This window comes from Macrotis lagotis, chromosome 5, assembly GCF_037893015.1.
Source record: "Macrotis lagotis isolate mMagLag1 chromosome 5, bilby.v1.9.chrom.fasta, whole genome shotgun sequence".
NCBI classification, from domain to species: Eukaryota; Metazoa; Chordata; class Mammalia; order Peramelemorphia; family Peramelidae; genus Macrotis; species Macrotis lagotis.
In genome coordinates this window covers 262,652,908-262,664,356 of record NC_133662.1, presented here as the reverse complement: position 1 = coordinate 262,664,356, position 11,449 = coordinate 262,652,908, and the positions used below count along the sequence as shown (strand labels likewise).

Below are 11,449 nucleotides of genomic sequence, written 5' to 3'. Positions count from 1 at the left end.
CAGTGAGTCTAGTGGGTGGGTGGGTGGGGGCAGACAGCCCTGGTCTTTCAGATTCACCCAGGAAAGCACCTCCAGGACCCCACCCCCACCCCACCCTCCCCCCCAACCCTAAGACCAGCCTGCTCAGTAAAACTTTTACAAAAACCATGGGCAGCTATTTACCCTTCTTTAAAAAGAGATTATGAACTTTACCAATGAACAATATATAAAGAGACTCAACTTTCTCTTAGTTTTTAGAGTGTCTATAAAATGTCAGACAAGAGTAATAAAATTGCCCTGTTTGTGTCCCCTTCTGAACTGATTTTTGTTTCCTTTAGTGTTTTGTTCTGTTTTAAATGTTTTCTAGATGCCTTTTCTGTGTCTGTATCATTTGCTCTGCCTCCTCCTTGGAACAAATACCAATTTGCTTATTAAAAAAAAAAAAACAAACCCAAAACAAAAAAAAAAAACCCACAGCATGAATCTCTGAGATCACAGGGCCATAGACTTGGAACTGGAAGAATTCTTGGTTATCTACCTAACCCAACGCCTTCGTTTTGCAGATGACACCACCGAGGCCTAGAGGCCCAGTGACTTGACCAAGGTCACCTCAGACAGCATATCATTGAGGAAAGGGTAACTGTACCCCCACCCATTTTTCAACCATAGAGACTATTTAAAAGTGAACAAATCTCACTTAGGAGCATCATTCTCAAGACTTGTCTGTCCTGGAGCTCTTGGGTACAGTCTGACCACTCTACATCATAGTACTAGTCATCCACACTCCATTTCCCAGTCCTTCCTCACTTTACTGCTTTTCCCTGGACTGAACCCAACTGATACACTCTATGGCTTGTTTCCATATTTGTTAGTATGTTGACTCCTTGGCTGGTTTTTTGTTATGCCTTTCCTTATAAGCTTAATGGTGACTGGCACACAGTAGGAGTTTATCAGAATCATGCTTTTGAGAACTAAAGGAAATGTTCAATTTTCAGTTAAACCCCAGTGAAAATAATTTTTCCCCTGTCCCAATTCACAGATCCCTTAAGGGTCCCATGGACCCCAGGTCCATTCTTTGATTTAGAATTAGAAGGACCATAAAGGTCATTGAGGGCATTTCCCCTCCCCCATTTACAAAGGAAGAACCTGATGAGATCACAGAACCACTAAAATCAGAATTCAAACTACCCTCTCCCTCCCATGGTTCTTTCTTGAGTATTAGAAAGAACCTCTGGCCAGGGGGTTAGAAGACCTGGGATGTTGTACAGGTCACCTCTCTTCAGGGATCTGACTTTTTTATTGTGTAAAATGAAGGCTAAGATAGGAGGATCCCTAAAGATCAAAAGGTAGAATGGGTTCAGGTATCTAAGGGTCTTACCAGGGTACAGGTCTTACCAAGAGCTTCAAAGTCTCACTTAATTTGCACATCAAAACCCACCGTCCTCTCGAAAGTAAAAGGGTTCCAGTAAAATCTCACTTGTCTAAGGGGAGCCTGGCTCCTGCCCATCCCCCATTCCCTTCCACTTAAGAGAATTCAGCACCACTGGACAGTCATCTGAGCAACCACATGGGAGGGGGAGGGTCCAAGATGGAACTGTATTTAAAGAAGATACCAAATCCAAAAGGTTTCATAAATTCCATATTCATTTTATTATTTTAAAGACTCTTTCACAACACCAACTCAGTCCATCAGATAGTTGTCGCAGAGATGGAGATGTTGGGGAACAACAAAGCAAGCGCCTCCCAGATGTAACCCCAAATGTCTCCCTCCCTGTTTGAACTCGGGGTTGGTGTTCAAGCCTTTGTTTGAAGAGGTTTGCAATGGCAAGACTTCAATGAGTCCTCAAGATTTCTCCCCTTAGAGCTAGCCCATTCCTGCTCCCCACTTGTGTCCCAGTGGGCCAACTCCCAGAATCCATGTGCAAGGAGACACACTCGCAGTCTCATGGGCCTCTGCAGTATCTTGGGAAGAGCGCTAGAGATAGGCACAGAATGCAGTCAGTTTTAAGGCAGAGTCTGGGGATTTCCTGGACACCCCAAAACAAAGTTGGAAGCCCCTGGACCCTGCTACTAAGTAAGGTTGGGGGAATTGTGTTACAATGTGAGCCCTGGGAATGCTTTTTCTCAAGGAGGGTTGCCTCTAGCATTGTTTTCTCTAATCTAACTCTGAGCATCAAAATTTCAAAAAGAAAACAATTTGGATCCAACATAGTCACCATATCCTGTGTATAGGAAAGAAGTGCTGACTCCCTTAGTGTTTCCTCAACAAAAGACACATATTCAATAATGAATCCAGGACTAATCACATGGACCAACCACATTCCCCAAACCCCAATTTTTTTTATTAAAATTAACATTCTTTAAAATTGGCAGCACCCTTAGATATATGATTTCAAAATCTGCCAAAGGCAAACCACTCAGAAGGCTCTTTTCTCACCAGGCCCCCTGTCCTGGGGAGTGGTATTGTGTGTTTTCCCCCTTTCCTTCTGTTTTCCCTTCACTAATGGCAAGAAAAAAGAGCCTAGGACCCTCTCCATCATTAGACTGTAAAGGCTTGGAGGGCAGGGCCTTTGCCATCACCCTCTACTTTCCTCATCTCAGCACATAATAGGTACTGTTTGTTGAATGACTACACGAGTGACTAATAGGTAAATTCCTGATTGGAATTTTGTGTGCTTCCTTTTCTAGGACACTTGATGATGTGTAAAATTAAGTCAGTTCACAGGTTCGTAAGTTCCCCAGGCACCCCAGACCACAGCCCCTTGCCTGACATCCTATGACAAGCAGAAAAAGGTAGCAAACTCCTAGACCTTGGCTTGGGGGGGAGGTAACTAACTTTAAATTTGACCCTATTCTGGGGTGCTATTGGTTCCCCATTCTCCCCAGAGAAAAAAGGTGGAACCAAGAAAAGCTAAAGAAAAATATGCAAAATGAAATTCCCCCCAAGACACAAAGGGCATAGGAGAAGTTCAATTGCATGGGCCGCTCAGTTTTCTGGCAACCTACCCTGCATGTCTGTAATTCAGACACTAGACACACAGATCTAGGATCCAGCCAAATGTCCAGCCTGGGCCTCTAGCAGGAGGCCAGGAGAAGGTAGGAGAAATAGCAGGGAAAGAAGAGAGAAGGGGAGCCGACCAAGTTCGGCCCATCCTCTTTGCACACATGAGGCAGCTTGGGGAGCTCTTCTTCCTCAGCTCATCACCAAGGTCGCCACATGCACTTGGAAACAGCAGAGGAAGCCAGGCCACTGGGGATACAGAGGGCAGCGTCCACCCCTTCCTGGGGCACCTGGTTCAGTTCTACCTCTGAGGCCTCTTCGAGGTCAGAGCAAATGTCCTCACTAGGTGACAAGGACAGAGGACTGGGCAGAGGGGACAAGGGACCCCCAGGGGAGCCCAGACTATCTCCCCCAGGCCACAGGCTGCCCCCAGGTCCAGCTGCCGCAGCCTCCCCCAGAACATCTCCGAGCAGGGCTTGGAAGCTGGCACCTTCGTTGAGGGGCATGGACTCCAGCAAGTGGTTGAGAAGCTCAGCAGCAATGGCGGCATCAATACCCGGACAAGTAGAGACGAAGGTGTGGACCTCATGCATGCACTGGATGTAGCCAGCTGCAAAGCGTTCACTGGCCTCCCGGTGGAGTTTGTCCGACTCTGCAGCCAGGTACAGGATGAAAGCACGGTTCAGATATCAAGAAAGATGGGAAGGAAAAATACACAATCTCCCTCCCTGGCCAAGGAAAGGGGGCAGAGCTAGCTCAGATCCTCCCCTCCCCCTGAAGGCCTGGGTCCCAAACAGTCAGGGCCACAGTGGAGGAAGGGAAGGGGTGGAAAAGGTTCCCAACTCAGTCAGCTAGCAAGTAGCCACTAAGGACCTCTCTACACAACATCTGAGGCACTGCACCAGACCCTAGGGGGGTATAAAGACAGCAGGAAAAACAGTCCCTTCTCAGAGAGCTGCCACATTACCCAACAAAGTTTTGGGGATTTCTCTAGCAAGGCCTGGCAGACTCAACCACCTACCAAGTCAGACCCTGGGCCTGCCTGCTTGCAAGGAGCTCAATCTATCGAGGATATGACATGCACATAAAAACAGATCTAAGCAAAAGAATTGCACACAAGTTGGGGGGCACCAGCAGTAAAATGGCTCCTGAGCTCCGCCATGAAGGAGCCTGGAGCTCCAAGGGCTGGCTGAGGAGAGGTCGTGTGCCAGGCTGACCTGGAAGTCAAAGCCCCCAAAACTCACTGGCTACAGCAATCCTTCAATCCGTGGTCCTCCAGCTGTTGCTGGTAGACCTTTACTGAGAAGCCTCTCATTACTCTTAAAACCTTGGGGACAGGGCTAGGGAAAAAGGAGGGTGAGCCACTGAGAGGAAGGAGAAAGAAGCCAGGAAGGTGTGCCCATACTCCTAGAGTTAAGATGGCTTAGGTCCACCTCTGGATTCTGTCCCTCAACGATTGTACATTTTGGAGAAGTCTGGGTCTCAGTTCCTCCATGGAGGACAGATGGCGCTGAGAAGTCGGAGGCCCCTCCCAGGTCTAACTCGGGGACTCTGACTCTAGTAAACTGGGACAGACCGAGGGAGGGAGTCGGGACTCCTTGCTTGGGGGCCTGGCAACGTGGGGGCTTTTTCATATTTTGTTAACTATTTCAACATAATCGTAGTCCATAGGCGCTTTTTTCAAAATGCACTTAAAAACATGAATTTGAGGGGAGGTTTCTTGCTCAGACTGCCCGTGGGGACCGTGCCATCAAAAAGGGTCAGCAGCTGGACACTGGAGGGCCTCAAGGCCACTGTGAGGGGGCTGAACTAACTCAAGGGAGAAGCATTTCTTTTTTTCCCCCTTGGTTTTTGCAAGGCAATGGGGTTAAGGGACTGGGCCACGGCCACACGGCTAGTGCGTTGTCCGAGGCCGGGTTTGAACCCAGGCCTCCTGACTCCCAGGGCGAGGAGTTGGGATGCCAAGAAAAAGCAAACCGTGCCCTGCTCCTCACAGAAATCGCATTTTAAAATGCCCGTTTTGAGCGAAATCCGAGTAAAGCCGCCAGAAGGGAGAGCGCGGCGTCCAGGGCCCGGGGGGGCGGGCCCGGGGGGCCCCAGGCTCAGCGCCTGGCCCAAGGGGGGCGGAGGCCGAGGCGCGGGCACCGGGGCCCAGGCGGGGGGCACTCACCCAGGGAGCGGCTCTGCAGGACGCCCTGAACCCGCTTCACGGTGAGTTCCAGAACCTCGGCGTTTTCCATCTTCATCTGAAACTAGGGGGGCCAGAGGAGACGGGGCAGGTGAGCGGACGGGGGGCCGGCTCCCCTCCCCCTCCCCGGGGCTCCTGGGGCCCCCCGCCCCCCGCAGGTCACCTCGGCATCTGCCAGGATCAGGCGCAGTTCCTGCAGACTCTCGTTTATCCGCGCTCTCCGCTTCTTCTCCACCAGCGGCTTCCTGGCCTGGGGCAGGGGGAAGGGGGGACGCGGTGAAGCCCCCGCACCCGGGGGCCCGCGTGGACGCGCCCCCTCCCCACCGCTCCTGACCCCGGGCCCGAGGGCCTGGGTTCGAGTCCGGCCTCCGTGGGGCCCCCCGATGCCCCAGCCCCCCCCCCCCGGGCCCGGCTCCCCTCACCTTGCGGTCCCCCTTGGCCTCCCAGAAATCGTCCTCGTCCCGGCCGGGGCGGCTGCGGCTGGGCCGGACCGTCGGGGCCATGGCGGGCAGCCGGGGCGGGGGCGAGCGGACCCCCCAGGCCGGCGGGCTTTTGTGGCCGGAGCCCCGGCTCGGCTCGCGGGCGCCCGGGGGGCGGGGCGGGGCCGGGGCGGGGCCGGGGCGGAGCAAGAGGTGGAGGATGAGGAGGGGGCGGGAGAACCGGGGGACACCCGCCCCCAGCCTTGGGGGCCCCGTCGCCGCCCCCCGCATTTGCATCTCCGTGGGCTGCGGGAGAGGCCCCGGGGACCCAGGGGCCACGCAGCCTTTGTTTGGTCCTGGGGCCGGGGCCTGTCTGTGCCCGGGTGCCGAGGCAGCTTGGGGAACAGCGGGGGGAGCCCTGCCTCTGGAGTCAGAGGCCCTGGCCCCGGCCTCTGTGACTGATGCTATCGGGGTGACTCTGGGCAAGTCACTTCCCCTTTGATGGAGGAGAACATGCTCCCCGGCTCCTGGATGCCTGCTGGCCCCGGCCCCACCATCCTGCTCTCTGCTCCCCACCGGCCCTCCTCTTCCTTCCTCCTTCCTGGCTAGAACCATTGTTCTAGAACAGGGAGGGACCCCAGAAGTTCCCCAGTCCACCTTCCTCATCTTCCAAGTCCAGATGGTTTTCCCAAGGTCACTGAGGAAGAAGCTAGCCAGCTGAGATTTGAACCCGAGCCTTCCAATTCTGAAGCCCCCCCAGCACGAGCAAAGAGGCTTCCTTTTGACCTTTGTACCCCACTGTGGTCCTAGGGATGGAGAATGTAGCAACCACAAGGGGGGTCTCTGTAGGTCTGCACATGGTCCCATTACCTCCTGCTTCATCTTGGGGCTCTGGCCAGGAGTGCTGGGTCCCAACCAGAACGTTAAGGAGGGCAGTTCCAGATGTGCCGGCAGGCCAGCAGGAGACCCCGGTGCCAGCTAACAAGCTGGGTATAAAGGGCTCCTTTGTCCATCATAGGTGAGCCATGGGCAGGCTTCCATTGCCTCCAACAGTCGGCACTGAGGTTGTCCCTCTAATCTGGACCCCCAAAGCTAGTTTCATAGCATCCTTTGAGCCACTCAGCTCCCAGCTCCCAGGGCCTCAGTCAGTGTTGCTTTTACTAAATCTTCTAAAACACCTAAGCTCAAAGCAAAAGGCATTTAATTAAAACTGCCTGGCAAGTAAATGACTAGGAAAATAAACACATCCATAGAGCCTCTCCGGTATTAGTGGGTGAGGGCATGCACAGAACCGAGAACACGTGCTCGGAAGGGAACATAAAGCCAGACGAGGCTCCATTTTAACTGGATCACTTTTCTGAATGATGACTGAATGGATGAATGAATGATTGAAAAGGCCTCATTAAGAGCAAAAACCTAGATAGTCTCTGCCCTCTAGAAGTTTCCATTCTAGTGGGAAGGCACACCACCTGAATAGAGGGATACTGGTGATGGAAGTGAATCATGGCAGGGATGGTGAGTAATATAGGAGAGTAGCAAAGATCTTTCCTGAAGAAAAGAGAGTTTGGGGCTGATTCCCAAAGAGATGCAGTCGGGGTCCCAGAGTGGAGAGCCAAGGGGCTTAGCTTCTCAAGTTCCAGGTCTGGTGTTGGAGGGTGGAGCTGCAACCTCCTGTGTTGACATTTGCTGCTCTTCCCAATTAACCACTAGACTACTATGGTGGTAAGAAATGGGATGGTTCAGTGAGAAAGAAGAGACCCCCCCCCAAAAAAAATTGGATCTAATGTCAGAAGACTTGGATTCAAATCATTTACTTTCTGCAAACTGAAGAGTTTGGCTTAGTTGACCTTTAAAGTCCCTTTCAGGGATAAATCTATGATCCCATGTCTGAAGTGTGGGTGCCAAACATATTCCTGAGTGGACTATTCTGTCTTTGTTATCAAAAGGCTCTCAGGAAATCTCTTCCCTGTAGGGGAAGGGTACATCAATTCTTTTACTCCATTTCAGTTTTTAGTGGGAAAGAGTATGTACATATACGCATGTATACCATAGCCAGAGTGGCCAACTCAGCTCTTTTGTGATTCAGACTCTTTTGTGATTAGGCAGCAAGGTGGTGCAGTGGATACAACTCCAACCCTGGAGTCAGGAGGACCAGAGTTCAAATTTGACCTTTGATTTAATAGCTTGGGGAAGTCAATTAACCCTGATTGCCTCAAATCCAGTCATCTCCAGTTATCCTGATCCATCACTCTTCACTGGACCCAGATGACCCTAAAGGGGAAACTGAGACTGATAAGTTAGCACAGTACCCCCTTACTTAATTCTAATTCACTTGCATATCATAATATCACCTCCCTGATGTCAAGGTCTTCTTCCGTAATGAAGGACCTCACTATGATTCAGACCCTGTCAGTCAGCCAGGTACACCTAGGCATTGTCTATCTTTTGAATTGTTGTTTCTTACATTGGCTCCTTGAATACAAGTCTACTCTTTAAATTAGCTTAGAAAACCTCTTTCATATGACTAATATGATTGTACATGAGTGGCCTATATTAGCTTACTGTCTTGGGGAAGAAGGAAAGAGGAAAATTTGAAACACAAACTCTTCTAAAAGTGAACATTGAATACTATTTTTACATGTAATTGGAAAAAATACTATTAAATGGTAAAAAGAAAAAAAAAAAGAAATTCCTTTTCAATTATTTTCCATCTCCATAATGCCAGTTGTGATCCAGGAGTGATAATCACTTAGAGAAAGACTAAATGGGATGAGTTGGGACTGGCAACATTTCTTCTATTTCCCTATGTTGATGAAGTCACTGTCCTCCCTATGTAGGAAAATTAAGCAACTCCAAGATCCTTTCTTCCATCCCCCCCCCAAGGTAGTGAGGTTAAGTGACTTGTCCAAGGTCACACAGCTAGGTAATTATGAAGTGTCTTGAGGCTGGATTTGAACTCAGGTCCTCCTGACTCCAGGGCCAGTGCTCTATCCACTGACCCACCTAGCTGCTGCAATCCTTTCTTCAACCCTCAAAGCTCATACATGATCAAACCCACCTGCAACATTTTAAAAGTCAGAGCTGAAAGGGGCCTTTGAGGTCACTATCTCAAAGTAGGGTGGGACCTCAGAGATCACCTGGTTCAATCTCTCCCTGAATAGGAATCTTCTGCATATTGCACTCTCCCCTCCCACAAGAGGTCATCGAGCCTTTACTTGAAGATCTCCAAGGAGAGGACACCCCCAATTTCCTCTGTTCCATCTTTGGGTGGAGCTAATTGTTGGGAAGTTCTTTCTGATGTCAAGTCTAAATCTGCCTCACTGCAACTCTTGCCTTTTGCCTCTACAAAACTCCACTGTCAATGAATTAACATGCCTGTTTTTTATTGAATTTTCTGGAGGGTCTTTTCCCTCACTTTCCAATTTATTAGGTGTGAAGTGATAGATCAAAGTGGATTTTAATTTGCATTTCTCTGATTGCTAATCATTCTGAGTATGTTTGCAGGCGGTTATCAGGTCATAGGAACATAAATTTATAAGTGGAAAGGACCTCAGAGGTCATTTAACCGAACACTCTCATTTTATAGAAGGGGAAACTGAGACCCAGGCTGCTTAAGTGACTTGCCTAAGGTCACACTTAGATTGTAAACCAGAGATGGGATTTGAACCCCTGTCCTTTAATTCTAGTGCCAGTTGCTTATTTATACCCGTAGACCATTCTCTATTGAAAGAATCTGGTCACATTGGTATTATTTGGGCAAAAACCTTTTTAAAATTTTTATATCATCAAATTAACCCGTTTTGTCTTTCATAATCCTGACTGGTTACAAATTCATCCCCTATCCACAGATATAAGGCTGGGTCCTTCTCCTTTCATTTTTTAATGCTAGAGTTTCCTACACCTTGGTCATTTCTTCTTGGAAATTTGTTGTCGGGTGAGGTACAGGATGCCCAGCTCATCCCTTCTTATGCCAAACTGCCCTTCTGCTTTCTCAGCCAGTCCCGCTGAATAAGGACTTCTTTTCCCCAGGGCTTCTGATTGATCCAGTGGATCAGAAATGAACTCCCTCTCCATTTCTCTGGCCTCCTCTTTCTCAAGTAAGAGCCCCCAAATTCTGGAGAAGGGCAGTGACTTCGCCAAAGTCCTACAGGTGCTAATCAGCAGAGGCAAGCTGCAGATCTGATCCTTCCTCTCCATCACCTTGTGCCTGTGGTTTCCACTCCATTTCATTTAGCGGCCGTTTACCCAAGTCTCTGTCCATGTCCAGTGACCTGGGCCGGTCTGCTCCTCCAAGGGAGTGAAAGAATGCTGTCCTCGGTGCCTCTAGATGGGGAACCTCACCCAGTTTCTGCCTTCCTGGGCATCACTGGCCCTGGGAGGGGGGGATGCTTTGTTTGGATTGGTTGAAGGAGGATGCTCTGGATGGAGGGAGGATATTCTGGGCTGAGGGAGATAGTTTCAGCTGAGAACTCACTGGGGTGGAGATGATGCTTTGGATGGAGAGACTTCCCTCAGTGAGAGAAGCTGATTAGGACTAGGGGCTGAGACTGCCATGAGCAGACTGGGGGGGGGGGCAGCAGAAGGCAGCCCTGCTCCTGGCCCAGCCTCCTCTCCCTCCCCCCCCCCCCCCGCAGTGCTTGGCCACTCTCCTGCCCCAGGGGAGCCCGAGGACCGTAATTTGATGCGGCTGACGGTTGGCAGCTGCAGACGCCCCAACAGTGTGGCAGAGGGGAAGCGAAGGAGGGGGGCCGGGGGGAGCAGAGGGAGCCAGAGCTAGCGACAGGTGTTCCCTGCCTCGGTCCCTTTGTCTGGGCCTGGGCCCTTTGTGTAGGGAGGGGCGCCCAAGCGCTTTTGTTGTTCCCCAGGGGTAGGGGTGGGTTGGGGAGAGGGTGAGGAGGGAGGGGAAGCCAGCCCAGCCCAGCCCAGCCCGGCGCAGCCCTTCCCTGGCTCAGTTGCCAGGCGGCCCATCTGCTCCTTTTCTGGAGTGAACCAAGGGGGGAGGGAGCGCCAGGTGGATTCATTGTCTCAGACCCGACAGAGGACCTGGACTGCAGCCGGCCTCTCCACCCCCCCAACTTTCCCTGCACCACTTAACCCACGGGGCTGGGAGAGCTCCCGACACACAGCTTCCCCGTGGAAAGGAAATTTCAAGATCAACCAGGGCAATCTTTTCATTGTACAGATGAAGAAGCTAGCCAGCTGGAGTCCAGACGACCCGAGTTCAAATCTTGCTTCTCCTGCAGCACGCTGGACAAGTCCCTTAGCCACTCTCAGGAAGACTCATCAGCTTGAGTTCAAATCTGGATGTGACCCTGGGCAAGTCACTTCAGCTTTTAAAGCCTCCTTCTTTATCTGTCAAATGAGCTGGAGACTGATATCTTTTACAGTTTCCTTTTTATGTACCAAGATAAGTTCAAAATGGGTGAGATTTAGGCAAAAAGGGTTAATGGGGAGCTTACATGCTTACACACGTATAACCAGGAGAGCAAGGAATTGTTTACCTGTCACATCTCTGGAGAAGGGAAGACTTCATGGCAGGATGACTTTACCCTGGGGTCCATGGGATCTTTCCCTCTGACTGGCAGCTAAGACTTGACATGTCTCCTGACAGCAGGCATTGTTCTATCTTTTTATTTGAATCCCCAGGACTTAGCACAGAGATTGGTATACAGTAAACACTTAATAAATGCTTTTTCATTCTCTCACTCACTCATTCATCCTTTCATTCGGTCATTCATTTGTTCGTCTGTCTAAATTGGATTTGAATTGGTATCTTCTTGGTTCCAGGGCCAGCAGCAGTTGAGGTCTCTTTCAGTGCTGAGGATCCTATCTGGGACTGATGCCATCCTGGCCCTTCAGCAG

General features: G+C 50.6%; 1 protein-coding gene across 1 annotated transcript; it reads right to left on the bottom strand.

The window, feature by feature from the left end:
• Positions 1-1,621: 1,621 nt before the first annotated feature.
• HES6 (hes family bHLH transcription factor 6) lies at positions 1,622-5,677 on the bottom strand. The gene is made up of 4 exons (XM_074190433.1): positions 5,591-5,677; positions 5,332-5,418; positions 5,151-5,232; positions 1,622-3,632 (listed from the first exon to the last, which is right to left on the bottom strand). The coding sequence occupies exons 1-4, from the start codon at positions 5,669-5,671 to the stop codon at positions 3,181-3,183; spliced, it is 702 nt and encodes a 233-aa protein (XP_074046534.1). The 5' UTR covers positions 5,672-5,677; the 3' UTR covers positions 1,622-3,180.
• Positions 5,678-11,449: the final 5,772 nt, after the last annotated feature.